At 38.2% G+C, this 16,893-nt stretch overlaps 1 protein-coding gene across 3 annotated transcripts in view; it reads right to left on the bottom strand.

Moving 5' to 3' along the window:
* Nucleotides 1-6,595, bottom strand: part of LOC139761039 (uncharacterized) — a 38,705-nt gene extending 32,110 nt beyond the window's left edge. Inside the window, exons 1-7 of one of the 3 annotated variants that reach the window (XM_071684799.1) lie at nt 6,481-6,595; nt 5,391-5,517; nt 4,841-4,983; nt 3,930-4,103; nt 2,173-2,285; nt 1,411-1,592; nt 53-172 (exon numbers count right to left, since the gene is read on the bottom strand). In XM_071684799.1, coding sequence (XP_071540900.1) covers nt 53-172; nt 1,411-1,592; nt 2,173-2,285; nt 3,930-4,103; nt 4,841-4,983; nt 5,391-5,517; nt 6,481-6,572 — 951 coding nt within the window. In that variant the 5' untranslated portion in view covers nt 6,573-6,595. Of the gene's footprint in view, nt 1-52; nt 173-1,410; nt 1,593-2,172; nt 2,286-3,929; nt 4,104-4,840; nt 4,984-5,390; nt 5,518-6,280; nt 6,434-6,480 lie in introns of those variants that run through there. The other 2 variants (XM_071684800.1, XM_071684801.1) reach the window with 2 other exon arrangements.
* Between the last annotated feature and the right edge of the window lie 10,298 nt (nt 6,596-16,893).

Here is a 16,893-nt window from a genome sequence, read left to right as displayed (position 1 = left end):
CTAGCAAAATATGCATACTTTCAATGAATCCTTAAAAATATTGGACCCTTACCTTAACATCACTGAGGTCCAAGTTAGAATTCTGAAGAGAGTCGAAGTCAAAAGAAATATCTTCTGTTACAGCAGGATCCTTCCGAACAGAGGAGGTGTGGCCAATTTGGGGTGTCTGCTGCTGGGGATCAAAGTTTTAAGTTTCTACTTCATACTGTCGTTTTATGCAAACTAGATGAGTTAATAGTTGTTTTTTTTTTTAATTTTCCAAAAGAAGGAACAGAGAAGGGGGCCAGGTGAGGATATTCCCTCAAAGGCCCAGTGCTCTGTTCTTAACGCTACCTCGCTAATGCGGGAAATGGCGAATAGTTTGAAAGAAAGTTTATTTTTAGCCATACATCAGACACAAAGATAATAATATACTGATATGATACATTACCTTCACCATCTGGCTGAATATTTTCATAGAGGTTGTTAAAAACACCTCAGTATTTAGGATCTACCCATGAATTCAGTTTTGCATCGAATATCAGTGTGGGCATTCCTGTTACTGTTTAAGTAAGGAATCTACTATTTAAGATATGGACATACAACAAACTGCGACATTTCTATTACTACAGGAATATTCAGAATGCAAATGAAGTAAAACATCCTTAAAATCCCATACATATTGTCATGCTAGTTCCTACATTCCAATTCATCTTTCCAGTACATATTTGTCACTTCAAATGTTCAGGCTTATTTTGTATGTGGTTTGCATATGTGCCCAAACAACAAGCAAATACACAAGATGATTGAAGCTGATTTGCTAATCATTATGCTAGACAGCTTTAAATTTATAACTTCCATCAAACATGTGCAAGCTGAACTTTTCATACTCAGTATGGAATCAATCACAGCCGTGGCATTCCCATGTTGGTGTGCTGTTCCTAAGACTGATACTAGGCATCAATTATTAATCATAATTTGATGGAGGGATGATTAACAATGCTGTGAAGCATGCAAAATTATATTACCTTAGATCACCTGTTATGTTAGTGAAGGGTCATGCAATGCTGAAGCTTTTGCATATCCAACCTGTTCAGTTGAACACTGCTTTGAATATTTTAACTTAAAATGTATATATGTCGGATACTACGAAACAAATTCATTCCCTTCTGCCTGCACTGTTAGCTCTTCACAGAAATTAACAGAAGTCCATGGCAAGATCTGCTTACTTGGCAGAGATAGCCTTTTAAGTTAGGAGATGACTTTCTGATTTTAATCTCAGAATGATAAGCCAAGCTTTGTGATCTTTCAGATATTAATGAGAAAACTAATCTAAAAACGGCCAAAATTTATAATGAATAATCCCAGACTTCAAATTGAATGACACAAACACCTCAATGGGACACATGTGAAAAGTGCTTTTTTGCTTACCCTATTATTTCGTGGCTGGGTAACCATGCCCCTCATGCGACGTTTCCAAGCTGAACGGCATTTTGAGTCCATGTTCTGACAAATCTTATGCCATACCTTTGATGAGATGTTAAATTTGTATTGGAGGTGACATCGGATGCCAAAAATCATTAAAGGGTCTAACTGTCGTTTGTTCCATCTGCCTGTATTGGAAAAGAAAAGGTAATTAAAGATCCATCTGTTTTTGCTGTGAATATACTCTGGACAAATCTTAATGATAATGAACTAGAAGTAAATTTCAATTTCAAATATTATTCATCTACAAATAAACTACTTTTCCATTCAGCCAGAGAAGTACAGTGTAGAAAATTTTCTAATTAATCCTGTGAAGATTTGGTAAAATGTACCGTAGGTACTGTGTACACAGGAACCTCTTAGGTTTACACACTTTTGTTATGTTTTCAGCTCAATCTTATTAGTACGAGTGAAAGACAGGAGAATATTATATCCCAAGTATTAAGGATATATCTGGGTATCCAGAGATAGAAAATAATATATATGAAAGGTCAAAGTAAAAATGTACAACAGTCAAATGTTATATGAAAGGAGGGGCAGTAGATTATTCATACAAATGTAAAAATGTATGTGTAAAGCCTGAACTTGGCATCTGATGTAAGGCATACATCAACCTTCATTTGATGAGAAAATATTTGAAGCTGAATACTGAATTCTGCTTTGTGTGTCTTCCAACAGTATATAACCATGTAGCTGAGCTTAACTTACTCCTTCCTGATAAATTAGAAGTAGCCAATTCTTCCTTGGTAAAAAGGTAATCCAGCAAAGTCAGAGCCATTTTCTCAGCTGTAATGCAAGTTGAGTTGATATGAAGAAGGTTCCTGTGGACAAATACAGGTCTGTATTTAGACTAATCTCCATTGTGTTGATTATACATTAACCGGATCACGAGGCTTTATTTGCTCTCCGCATCATTTTCTGAAATTAAAAGTAAATCAAGGAGACGAATTACAAGACTCTGCCTGCATAAGGTTACACCCTTGATGAAAAGTCACTACAGCAAGGCTGTACCACTATTAATGGGTGAAAAGAGTTCATAAAACAAAAAAGAAAAAAGAAAAATCTCGGGGGACCTCTCACTCCACAGGAGTCCATAATTTCCCCGCTACTGGATTTATGCAGCCTTGAAGCTGCAGGAACCCTGTAAATGAGGTCCTGCAGTTATGTAATTAACCAAAGGAGAGGTCCATATTATTTGTTTGGGAAATAGGTTGCACAGATTCAACACAACAGTATGTCAAACTAACCAATAAGGTGGTCATCTCTTTTTTAGCTAATTGCAACTGAATGCTCACCAATTGTAAATTGAAAATAAAAACTAGCAATTTAGTCATATAATTTGGGCTAAATGGCCATTAAACCTTCTAAGAGAGTAGAACATCCAGCTGCAGTTACATAATGTTTTAAATTTCTTTAACTCCCATAATGGCGTGAGAGCCATTTTCCAAACTTAAAGCAAGATGGAACACCATAAAATCTCAGAATATTCTGGTTGCTCAGAATTGTATGTACTCTAGTTAAGGATCTAATCATATCAAGTGAAAGTTCTGCTGAAACATTAAGCAAACAAAAGCATTGCCTTTTACTTCACCATAAGAAATAAATAAATCAGAATGTACAAAAAGTAAGGATGGTGTATATGTGAATGTGTTTGCAAGATCAGCTGCCGAGGTCTATAGCATTAGCACAACAAAACTCTTCCTCAATAACTATATACTCCTGCTACTGTAGAACTCTCATGCAACAAGAGGAAGGTGATTTGTTACTAACAATACTTTTAGGGTATTTTTGCAAAAATGTTCTCATTTGGATCTGTGTATTATATATGCTTCATAATAGCTCCATACTATGAAAGTCTGTTACATTTGTTAAGTACAAATGAAACATGATAAAAGGTACACTGAAACTACAAAGGCTAAAAAACCTTAATTATTCAATAACTTGTTTTTTCTGGAAGTTCTATCAATCATACACTAACACAGTTACAGTTACCAACAAACCTCCTAATTCCCCTGTAATTCACAAAATCTTCTCATGATATATAATCTAATTCTGATGAAGAATTGAGCAAGGTATCATACTCTCAATAACTATATGTATGCAAAGAGTATGATTTATAAAATAATTTTCCATTCATGTTTATATTTTAAAAGCAGAGTGCTGTTTTCTGAATCAAGCCAGTACACTACAGTACCTCATAACTCTGCCAATCAATCCCACTTGCACTATGCTTATGATCGTTCTTCACTGTAACGAAGGAATTTAATCAGCCTGCCATGCTGGAGTGAGAGTGGGCCCAGAGCAAGGAGTTTTAGTGCACTTATTAATTTTGTTAACTCTAAATGTGGTGTGCTCCATATCAATGTGAGTTGCTTGCCCATTCACCATCAGTTTAATATCTCTAGTCTCTTTCTAAACATACCACTCCATAGAGAACTTCTAGACTGAAACCACACAACACTTACTGAGGAGTTATTGGGCATCTAACTCGCAGTGTTGGGTGTGAGGGATCCCCAAGCCATGAACCATGGGGAAAGTCTTCTTCCGAATTTAGGGATATTATGTTCATGTGGTTGTTTGTATCTGTGTCCTGCACAAGTATTGGGCCATTGGATGCATCAACAGCCAATTCTACAGGCCTGAAAATTATAATAATTTATCTAAACATGAAAATATTAAATTTACCCCTTTTTCATTTGATCACTTTCATACAATAGCTTCTTCCATGTCAAAAAGGTTAACATGCTAAATCCAGGAGGTCAGAGCATTACCAGGCTAACAATGTCTGAACCAGTATTAACCAGCAGATAAGATGGATGTAAAAATGATAACAAACAGTATACATGTCTAAAGTGAAGGGACACTGGGATGATAAAAACTAAGGATAGAGGTGGAAGAACAGTTCATGAATTTATGTTAAAAAAAGAAAGATCTTAGCAAGGAAGAACTAACAGTATGTTACATAAGAGGAATGCAAGTTTAAAATTTTGCATTCATTACACTGAGAAATAGTACACTATAAATACACAGAATCAATTTATGATATACAGGACTTCAGTGCAGTGAGTTGGAAGAAACTTAGCAGATAAGAATAATACAAAAATAGTCTAAGCTGCTAAATACTAAGGTGTGATTATAGATCTTTCAAAATCCTTGGATTAAAAAGGAAATGACTAAAAGAATACAACTGGGCAAGAAAAAAAAAGAAAAGTGTAGTGAAATATAAAATTCTCTTCCATGAAATTTATACTACAAAATGAATATGTCATACAGACTTCAAAGAAAATGTATTTTGAGAAGTACAACAAAGTGCAGAATTCTGCAGCCTAAAATATAAAATCAAGAGTACAATTAAGTCACTTAGAACTCAGCTTACGTATTCTGCTCATGTTGCTTGCCAACCAGTCTTTCCACTGCATCCAGCTTTGTTGATAATCGATTGCATGTCTGCACCAGGACAGACACCTTTGTCTCTAGAGAAGTCAGGCGAGTGTTCATGCAAGTTTTGATCTCATTTACCTGAAAGACGATAAATTTTGTTACAATACAAAAGAATGGTCGGTCGGCAAAATTGTTAATAGTTTCTATGGTGGTCCACCTTCCCATAAATCTTAGAAGTTACAAAAGAAAATCAAAGCAGTAATCAGGGAAAATAAAAAATCATCACTATAGTACTTAATTTTCCCTTTTCTTCTAATAAGGAAGGGTATTGGAGTTTACACCATGCAACCTCATAGGGCCATAGTAGCTTTCATAAGGATTCTGGGGGAAGAACATTTTTAGTATAAATGAAAACATTTTTGTACAAGCAGTCTATTTTTTTGAGGGTTTAATCAACAAGTTGGTGGACAGGGGAAGGCCAAAGTTAAAATGCATCCAGCATGTAACAGTCAAAGGAAGTTCTAAAGACCAAATTTTTTTTTTACCTCTGACAGTAAGTGGTTTAACAGATCCAACTGAGTGACACGAATGCGCTTGACTGGGGGAAGTGAGGCCGAGTCTTCATAGTCGTCCTCGCTCTCCTCCCCCATGATGCCCAAACTTCTCTCCAGCCTACACATGATAAACATACAATATGTAAATTCTGGAATATATATCATGGATGGAGATTTATCTAAGAATTAAAGAGAAAATGGAGATAACCAAGAAACATGAAAACATCTTTTTCGTCCACAACTTTTGCTATAAAGTACAAAATCCCTGATCATGAGCACTGGTGCCTAGTTGCTGAAATGACAGCAGAAATATACCACTATTGACCTCGTCTGCTGTTGGGGATCACATAGCCCCTTGCTATAGTCTGAATATTGGCATCAATTGTTATATGCATGTTGCTAAATCACATATGTTCCTGGTATATAATAACTAGAATATTGATTATTAAGACAAATCTTGAGTGCCAATGGTTTCAAAGGCTTTGTTGAATTTTTTAACATGTGTATTACCTGCTCTGACTTCAAGTGACCCTATAATTCCCCTCATATATTACTATCACCTCATTTATCATCATTCAGTAAAGTACAATAGCCCCAACAAAGGTAAAATGCTGTTATTATATTCACTAAACACCACAGCAGAACTGGAATACAACATTAAACAAGTCACGTTAATAACCGAGATGTGGAGACCAGTGGGTCATTTACCTTAATCTACCTCATCACAACCTACTATAACAACCTACACAACAACATCTCACATGACGGTCCATACCAGAGTGTTGTGTACCATCCTGACCCCCAGGACTGAGTGGAATCACTCCATAACTACTCGAACTACAGGTGATACCTGATCGTGACCGAGTTAACGAGCAAAATACCTGCTATACCCCGGCCTCCAGTTCTCACACTTCCACTCAATTCCACCATCGATTTTCATGTAGTGGACACATTCAACCTGCCATTTACACAATTCTCACAACCTCGAGCTGGAATTGAAGCTAACAGGAGGATCCTCCTGTGTTCATAACCATTTAGTACAATGCTAAAGGTCAAAAAGCCCACCAAAGAGTCACTGTACCTCGAAATCTCGCAAAATCCCGTGAAGAGCGAGGACAACCTGGACAACAAAGATGGCGTCGTCTGCGGCCGTGTGGCCCGGCTGGGGGTCATGCACTCAGCCGCTGGACGGGTTGTAGACTACAATTTACAGTTTCTAGATTATAAAATCTACAGGGAAGTGTTAGAGTATGTATATGTTGTCTTAAAAATCTATAAAACGTAAGGATACGATAAGGAAATACTATTTTGATTATTTGGTCGGTTTTCACTGATACTTTCTATCATAGAAAATGTGTTTACATTTATGGGAGCCTAAAGAAATTTGATGGGTCATTGTATATCATTTATCCCACACTTTCATGCATGTAGTATACTTCATATAGATTCATAATAGTTGTTATATAAAGTATTGGCCAGCATGAAGCAAAAGATAATGGGTTATGCGTAGATTTCATTATTCAAATATATGATTCTAAGCCAACCAAAGAAATATCCAGTCTCTCTTGATTTCGACATTGTGTACCCACATGATTAGCCATGTACCACATAGATAGACAGATAGATAGATAGATAACAGATAGATAGATGTTTAATGACCACAATTTAGAAAGATGACCCAGGTAGTTCGTAGTATACCTCACGCCCACATATCTACCCCAATACAGACCCCATAATTGTGAATTTCTATCAGTTGAATTGATAATAGATGCTGATAGACGCGGATAAAGTTAAATGAATTATCGTAAACGATAATTTATTGTATTTTCAAACTATGGCTATATGGTCAAGAAATTTGTTACACATTTTGAGGTAATGTAATATATTTGAGAAGCTGTGAATACAGTCACGGAACTAAATAATAAATTATGCTCAATTATGTAGCGAAATTTATGATATTAATGATCACTGATGATTACAATTAGTGGAAATTAACTGTATAATTCAAATGATCCCTAAGTCTATTTCCCAGAGTTAAATTACAGTAAAAATATAATCTATTCTCTTGTAAGAAAGTAGAGAAAAGTGTTAAATATATATTTTTCAGCCTAAAAGTATAACATATACGAATTTCTTTACCTTAAATGATAAGTTATATTACGTTATAGTTAATGAGTATGGAATCATAATGAAACATATCAAAAGTATCTATTTCAAAGCTTAATTACTGATGTTAATTGTCTTATAGCAACATTTACTCGACCATAATATTATTCACAATGAAAAATATGATCTACGTTGAGATTTTGTAGGAAAAGTAAATATATATATATAAATCTCGAGAAAGATGGTAAAAATACAAGTAATAACAGAGGGTATTTTTCAATCCCCGTAAAATACATTGTTTCAGAATTAGAATATAAGAACAACCAAAATCTTTTCTATAATGATCTCTAGTGCTGCCAGACTGTACTTAATTATGGATAATGAATAACTACTTGGTATATTAAACATATAATCAATTCAAAACTTAATTGCTGACCTAAACAGCGCCAATGCCAAATTTTGAAACCAGAAACTTATTCATCAAGAAATATATGAACTATAATAATATAGACAAGACCTTTGAAATATATAAACTATAATGATATAGACAAGACCTTTGAAAGAAAAAGATAACTCAAACGTAATCAAATTAGACTTAGCTTCATTGTATTGATCATATACTTCATCATATATAAGATTTTGGGGTTAGAATTTTATTTTGGGGGGGACTTATACACTGTCATTAAGCTTTGACTGAATATATGTCTCATGTATTTCATAATTATTAAGTGCCAGTCAGCATCAGAAAGCATTATACAATAGTTTAGGTTAACATTAAGGTAAAAAATCCTATCATTGTATTATCAAGCATTATACAATAGTCTGGGTTCATAACTGAGGTAAAAAAAAATCTATCATTATATTTCAACAAGAAACACAATCTATTTTCGGCTTGAAAAAATGCCCTAGAACAATAAATTTCTTCCCTGTATCATTTATTATTTTCTTTAACATATTCGATTTGATTTAGAATATCAGTATAGACCAAAATTTTTCATTAAGTTTTTTGATCCAAATGACACTTGGGGATCATTAATTTCTATATTGTAACTAATCAAAAAAATAATTTATGTACAGTAATTTTTAATTATTGGCTCGTTGTATGTTAATGGAAACATTATTGATTATTTCTAGATGAATTATACAATAATAATAAAGAAAATGATTGATATTTTGGTCGAGGTTGGGGGTTGAAAGATACGTGTAATATATGAAAAAAATTTGTATGATCATATTTTTCATCATAAATAAGACTTGAGGTTATTGATGATCTAATTTTGGGATCATTTTGTCCTGTAATCAAGATGTGGAATGATCTAGTCACCTCTAGTTCTGTGGAAGCACTAATTAACATTTTGTATTGATGTGTAAGGCAAAGAAATTTTTATATTTTCCTTTACATCAAATTTGTTACCAAAACTATTTTATGAAAACCTCATAATTTACGTTTTTTTTTCTAAAATTATATAAATTTGCTTTAAAATCTCTGGATAATTTAAATTTTCATATCGAATTAAAGTTTTAGGTCTAAGTCACGATTGAAACACCATTAAATTCTGTTATAGAGCTTTGAACTAATTAAAATTTTCAATATATTACATAAAAATTTGCTACCTATCGGCCCAAGAAGCATTTCATATTACTTTTTTAAGTTTATACCCAAAGAAAAAAGGCATTCAATGTTTTTCCAATCTCTTTTTCGAGCCTGAAAAATACTCTTAATCTATTTATCATCGGCGAAATAAAGCATTTAATTACAAAGTTAAATTCAATCTAAAGTCTCAAATGTGATGCGTCCGCGTTAGGCATTATCATAAGCGTAAGTGTTTGAGTTTCGAGTCTGTCTATATTTCTTTACGTTAAAGAGCGTCATCGCCAACACCTTTACGAAGCTACTTACAAATCTATATACATATGCATACACTTAAAAGCAACACTATATTCAAAATCTCATCTTCATATCAAAGTTATTTTGCCAAAATGAGACAGTAGAAGGAGTTGAAATTAAGTCTCCAGCCACTAGGTGGGTCTCATGCGCTTCTTTGCCGCGTTATGGCGGCCACTGGACAAGATGCGAGTCTGTTTACATCATTAGGACGTACACGCATCACCAACGCACGTACGAACACACACATACACACACCCCTAATACACACACAAACACCTATATCACAAATTACGTCCTATTCCACCTTCATATCGAAGTAGTTTACGATATAATACGTATCATAAATTGAGCCACGAGCCGCGAGATGGGGGACTAGTTAGCGGGAGGCCGTGTTATGGTGGCCACTACACAAGTGGCAAGTCTGTTTACATCATCATCAGGACGCACGGAGGTCCACCATCAACAAAACGTTATTACTTCACCATGTGTTTTCCACTATTTTTTTTTTTTTTATACAATTACCACGATGGACGAAGGAGACCAGGATTCTCTTGTGGTTTTATAAAAGTCATGGACGGCTTGGGAAAGTCTGTGTAGCTAATGGCCAATGAAAAAGAGGGATGCCATTTTTATTTTGCCATTTTTTTTATTTGCGTTAGGCTAAAAGGCCCCATTTTATTTTGCCATTCTTTTATTTACGTTAGGCTAAAAGGCCCCCACGAATGTATGGGTGTTTAAATTTGTCATTACATTAAATAACATCTTAAGAATAATGTATCAGGATGTTTGTATACAATATGAAGATAAACAGACTTTGGCATGGGAGCAGATTTGATAAGAGAATTGGGATGGAAGCAAATTTGATTTATCAAGGAATTGTGACGTACATTATGGAGATTGGTAATATTCAATATAATCCTACGATAGATAGATATATCTATCGTACTTGTGTCGGTGAATAGATACCAAGTCATGAACGTACAGTACCCTAGACTGATGTATGAAGAGATGAGTGAATCTAGAATTAGCGTAACACGCGGCTGTAAACAGAGACGCAACTTTGCATTTAGCAACGCTTGGTCGACTACCACAAGACAGTTAGCATAAATATACGTGTATTAAACAAGAGTATAAGGTCACGCACAGAACCCTCAGAGGAGACTTGAATAGCTCATTAAACTTTGACCTGATGCCCAGGGCGTGAACGCTGAAGATGTGGAGGAAAAAAAAAATAGCTGTGTACCCAGATTGAAAGATATTGGGAAGGTTACGATAGGGAAGTTTGACAAGAAGATCCTAATGCTATAGCGCTAGGCCATCTCGACAGACGCACAGACAGACAAACAAGGAAGCCGATGGAAGGATACGTACACAAACATACAAGGATTACATTGAACTAAAATAATCTGATTCCTTTTAGAGATTATTTTTCCATTTCATTTCTCTTCACGTGTTTCTAATAGGTTTCTATGCCCTACGAGCATCTTGGGTATATATATATATATATATATATATATATATATATATATATATATATATATATATATATTCCTATGAGTCCACCGGGAAATGGAACACGATAAGTTCCCAAGTGCACTTTCGTGTCATAATCACATCATCATCAGGGAAGACACAAGAGAGGAATATAACAGTCAGATGATATACAACGAAGAGACGTAGCTAGTTTCCGTGGTCAACTAAAACTAATTTTTTTTTTTTTTTTGAAAACTAGAGCAAAAATCCTTTTGAAAATGGAGTCATCTAAATATAAGAGTTCAAAGGTGAAGTATTTGAATTCGCGCGACCATCAAGGATAAAGTGATCTTATTGGGCGAGCGCGAGGCCAACTGGACTCAAATGCCAAGTGTAACTGGGTCTAGCTGACGAACACCTGGGGATAGAGTGGGAAGATGTGAAATGACATGTACTCAAGGCCCATCAAAAGTCAGAGGGTACTTTGAGGCGAGGAAGACAAACGAGGTGATTAAGGCTCGTAATGAGGGGCATGAGGAAGATTGGGTCGTATACCGTCGTGCTCAAGGGTCGTATATATCTCCAGGGAAAAGTTTTTATCGAGGATGTAAGGCATGTGTACGTGTAGGAAGAGAGGAAAGTGATTGGTTCTCAGTAAATGTAGGTTTGCGACAGAGGTGTGTGATGTGTCCATGGTTGTTTAATTTGTTTATGGATGGGGTTGTTAGGGAGGTGAATGCAAGAGTTTTGGAAAGAGGGGCAAGTATGCAGTCAGTTGGGGATGAGAGAGCTAGGGAAGTGAGTCAGTTGTTCGCTGATGATACAGCGCTGGTGGCTGATTCATGTGAGAAACTGCAGAAGCTGGTGACTGAGTTTGGCAAAGTGTGTGAAAGAAGAAAGTTAAGAGTAAATGTGAATAAGAGCAAGGTTATTAGGTACAGTAGGGTTGAGGGTCAGGTCAATTGGGAGGTAAGTTTGAATGGAGAAAAACTGGAGGAAGTAAAGCGTTTTAGATATCTGGAAGCGGATCTGGCAGCGGATGGAATCATGGAAGCGGAAGTGAATCATAGGGTGGGGGAGGGGGCGAAAATCCTGGGAGCCTTGAAGAATGTGTGGAAGTCGAGAACATTATCTATGAAAGCAAAAATGGCTATGTTCGAAGGAATAGTGGTTCCAACAATGTTGTATGGTTGCGAGGCGTGGGCTATGGATAGAGTTGTGCGGAGGAGGGTGGATGTGCTAGAAATGAGATGTTTGAGGACAATATGTGGTGTGAGGTGGTTTGATCGAGTAAGTAATGGAATGGTAAGAGAGATGTGTGGTAATAAAAAGAGTGTGGTTGAGAGAGCAGAAGAGGGTGTATTGAAATGGTTTGGTCATATGGAGAGAATGAGTGAGGAAAGATTGACCAAGAGGATATATGTGTCAGAGGTGGAGGGAACGAGGAGAAGTGGGAGACCAAATTGGAGGTGGAAAGATGGAGTAAAAAAGATTTTGAGTGATCGGGGCCTGAACATGCAGGAGGGTGAAAGGAGGGCAAGGAATAGAGTGAATTGGATCGATGTGGTATACCGGGGTTGACGTGCTGTCAATGGATTGAATCAGGGCATGTGAAGCGTCTGGGGTAAACCATGGAAAGTTGTGTGGGGCCTGTATGTGGAAAGGGAGCTGTGGTTTCGGGCATTATTGCATGACAGCTAGAGACTGAGTGTGAACGAATGGGGCCTTTGTTGTCTTTTCCTAGTGCTACCTCGCACACATGAGGGGGGAGGGGGATGGTATTCCATGTGTGGCGAGGTGGCGATGGGAATGAATAAAGGCAGTGTGAACTGTGTGCATGGGTATATATGTATGTGTCTGTGTGCGTATATATATGTGTACATTGAGATGTATAGGTATGTATATTTGCGTGTGTGGACGTGTATGCATATACATTGTGTATGGGGGTGGGTTGGGCCATTTCTTTCGTCTGTTTCCTTGCGCTACCTCGCAAACGCGGGAGACAGTGACAAAGCAAAATAAATAAATAAAATATATATATATAAGACATTACGCTTTATGCTTTACGATAGACTAGCCGTGCTGTACGCTTTATGATCTAATAGGCTTTACGCTTCAACTACCCATACGCTTTACGCTTTGGGTCCACCAAGGCACCCTAGACTTGTATACCCCCCTGATAGCGTGGTGCGTGGTGGGGTAAAGACCAGTTGGTGGTCTGCAGGATGGCCCGCGGGCAACGAGTCACCTGGTCCGCGCTCAGGTAACGAAAATAACAAAAAAAAAAGAAAAAATCACAAAAAATCACAGTTATTTGATAGCCCACGTGCGAGATATAAAGGGTGAAGGAAAGGTCTTAGCAGGTTTTCAGTCCTTTCAATCACTTTATTGCCACTCGACATCGATCAATGGTCTTCATTCACTCACCCATAGGTTGTAGGATGGGTCTACAACATTGTGGTTGTAGATGGAAACTTAGCGCCCTCATGACTTGTATCGGAATGCGGTGGTTGTAGGAGAGTAGGTTTGGATGGTGGTGGCGGCTCCCTTCCCCCCAAGATGGCGCTTCATACAAACCTTCCTCTTCACCACGTAACCCATTTTCATTTTCATGCTTAAGTCTCCCATTTTCTCTGTCTCTCTCTCTCTCTCTCTCTCTCTCTCTCTCTCTCTCTCTCTCTCTCTCTCTCTCTCTCTCTCTTTTTCTTTCCCTCCCCCTTCTCTCTCTCTCTCTCTCTCTCTCTCTCTCTCTCTCTCTCTCTCTCTCTCTCTCTCTCTCTTTCCTCCCTGATTTGATCTATCTATCTGCCTATACCTCGACGTAAACCACCCCTCTTAACTACCAAATTGGCCTACGTGTTTCTCTCCGGCTTTTTGGGAAGGCAGAGGTACATAGGAGAGACGTTTGAACCAAGTGGCGAAAACCCAAGAAAGAAGATGGGATGCTGGGCGGGGGCATCCTACTGTACTCTCCTCCATCCATGGGCGTCTGGCAAGAATGCAACATGACCTTTCCCAGGCGTTGCTAAACCTTCGAATCTTTTCGGGAGACTCACTTTACGAGGCGGGAGAGAGAGAGAGAGAGAGAGAGAGAGAGAGAGAGAGAGAGAGAGAGAGAGAGAGAGAGAGAGAGAGAGAGAGACATGGTGGTGGTGGTGGTGGGAAATGGCTTGAGGAAGCAAGTGTCTGTGACAATAGAAAATGGGTCTTGGGTCATCATTGACACCATCTACTGGGTGACAAGAGTAAATACATAGTGTTCTTTTTTCTTAGTTCCCTAGAATTCAAGAGGGTGAGGGGCATGCATGGGTAAAAGAAGAACAAAAAGAAAAGAAAAAATGAATTGGACCGACGTGGTTTACGGGAGGCGACGTGTTTGCTGTCACTTAGGGAAAGGGGGGGAGGGGGGAGGAATATTCGTGTGGGGTGTGGGGGCTGGGGGGGGGGGGTTCTTTTAACTGGCAATGTTGATCTCCGGGTTCCAGGACGCTGTGTGTGTACGACAGCTGGCGAGTGGAGGGGTGTCAATGAGGCTATTTGTGAGTCGGGTTCCCGGGCGCTACCTAACCTAGCAGGGGGGGGGAGCAATTAGTTCTAACTGGAGGATCATATATATATATATATATATATATATATATATATATATATATATATATATATATGGAGGAGGAGGAGGAGGAGGTCCGTGTCCATGTAACTATTGCCTCAGCCAGTGACCATCTTCACGTGTGTGGCGTCCCTCAGGGCCAGCACAACCCTGGGTCCTCTACTGTTTCTCATGTAGGTCAATAACTCGGTCATCAGACTCGATCCGCCTCTAACTACACCTCACAACTGATCCTGATCTTACCACTGAAATAAGGGAGTCTAGAAACACACCGAGATGAGCTAAAGGTACTGGACGAATAAAGTGATAAATAAACATTCAGTTTTTAAGTAAATGAAAGGTGTTATCACAAGGAAGGAAAGACAACACAAGACCCTATGTCTGTCGTTGTTGTATTGGCCTCGAAGACTTACCACAACGAGAGGGTTCACAAAAGACTAATTAAAACAGAGTTCTGAACGACACTGTGTATTACCAGTCTGGTCAGCTGGTTTCAACGAGGCTTATGGATTTGTCTAAGCACAATTGCTGACGACAAAAGATTATAATGAAAACCCAAAAACAATTGGAAGATACGAAGGGAAAGAGAGAAATAGATCTGACCACACCCACAGACAGGAGGAAAACGGGGCACGTGAATACCACTTTCGAATTTCCCACTGGATGTGACGACAGTGGATCATTCTTTGCAAGATGGTGCAGTTGGTCAACCACTGGAGGTGAGTAAGAGAAATGTTACATAAGAACTGCCGACAGACAATTACCACCATGGAACACTCGACCAAAGGGACCAATTTCAGTGGAAGAGTGGGTCACTGGCCACTGAAAGTTTCGAGAAATGTTATGAAGGGGAAAACAGGACATTACAGACCCGTGTCCTACTGGTATAATGTACCTTTCCAAGTGCACGATAGGTAATTGAATAGGGTATCACACTTCACGAGGACTGACCTGGACCCCATGGTCGACACAGGTCGCAATCGTTCCACACTTATCTATGCCTGGTCTTCCTCCTCTATATCCACCACACAACATGGGGGGGGACCACCAGACAAGGTTGTAGAAAACGTCACGTAGGATCATCCTCTCTCCCTCTTACACCAACTATATCGTCATCATCCTGGTCCTCCCGGACCCTCTCTAACCATCACTCACACCCAACAGTTGCTGGACCATCCCCGCCACCGTCATTTCCTAATACCAGAGATCCCCCGTCCCCTGGGTTGCAGTTCGGTACCACAATTACATCAAGCCCAACCCAGCTCGTACAGACAGCTGTAAGAGTAGCCGCATCCCATCTATTGTCAACATTATCAATAATCAGTAGATTGTATATCAAACTTTATCTGAGAGGAGATTCTGTGCAACAGCTCCCATCCTGTAGCCTATATTCACACACACACACACACACACACACACACACACACACATATATATATATATATATATATATATATATATATATATATATATATATATATATATATATATATATATATATTCTTTCATACTATTTGCCATTTCCCGCGTTAGCAAGGTAGCGTTAAGAACAGAGGACTGGACCTTTGAGGGAATATCCTCACCTGGCCCCCTTCTCTGTTCTTTTTGGGAAATTAAAGAGAGTCTATTACATCCTATCACGCTGTAAAATCTTCATCTTTAATTCTCTGTATTTGGCGAAGATAACATATGGTATATCATAAGTATATATATATAACAACAGGGTTATAATTAGCCCGGGTTGTAAGTCTGGACAGAGCATTGGAAATTACAGTCATGTGTGGCAGAGGAAGGTAAGGTTTGGGAGGGTGTGGTCGACACAGTTTGACTCTGTGGGACTTGGATGACTTTGCCGCCAGTTTGATACACTTGATAGCGTTGTGACCGCTGCCAAGGAGGGCTGTTAAGCAGGTAGTTCAGGGTCTGTGGTCATGCGACTTGTCCTTAGCGACAGCTGGAGTGAAGCCGAGATTAATTCTCAGCTTCAGCAGGGGTACCAACGGTAAGGGAATTGGGTATCCACTAACATTTTCGTTTTATATTCTTTCGTTTCCTTCTGTTTGGCTATTCTTTTTCCAATTCCCTTAGGCTTTTTCTCTCTATTTTCCAATGTTCTAGTGCTAGTGCATTCCTCATATTCTGTCAGTATACGTTAGCATGTCAATACTCATTCTGTTTTCTTAAATCATCCACTTGCCTTCTAAAAATAACTTCTTCTTCTTCTTCTTCTTGTGTTTCTCCCTTTTTTCTTCATCTTTTATCTTATTTTCTCGTCTCTGACTCCTCATTCCTCTCCCTGAACTGTGTTTCTTCCCAGAACTTCACAGGAACTCTGTTCTTCGTATCAAATCTTCGCATATATTTCGTTGTCATTCACTCCCTCTGTGTTTCAGGAACGCCCATGTATCATGAGGGGGGGG

The sequence above is a fragment of the Panulirus ornatus genome, chromosome 39, assembly GCF_036320965.1.
Source record: "Panulirus ornatus isolate Po-2019 chromosome 39, ASM3632096v1, whole genome shotgun sequence".
NCBI classification, from domain to species: Eukaryota; Metazoa; Arthropoda; class Malacostraca; order Decapoda; family Palinuridae; genus Panulirus; species Panulirus ornatus.
The sequence above is the reverse complement of the archived record's forward strand: the minus strand, read 5'-3'. Positions and strand labels throughout refer to the sequence as shown.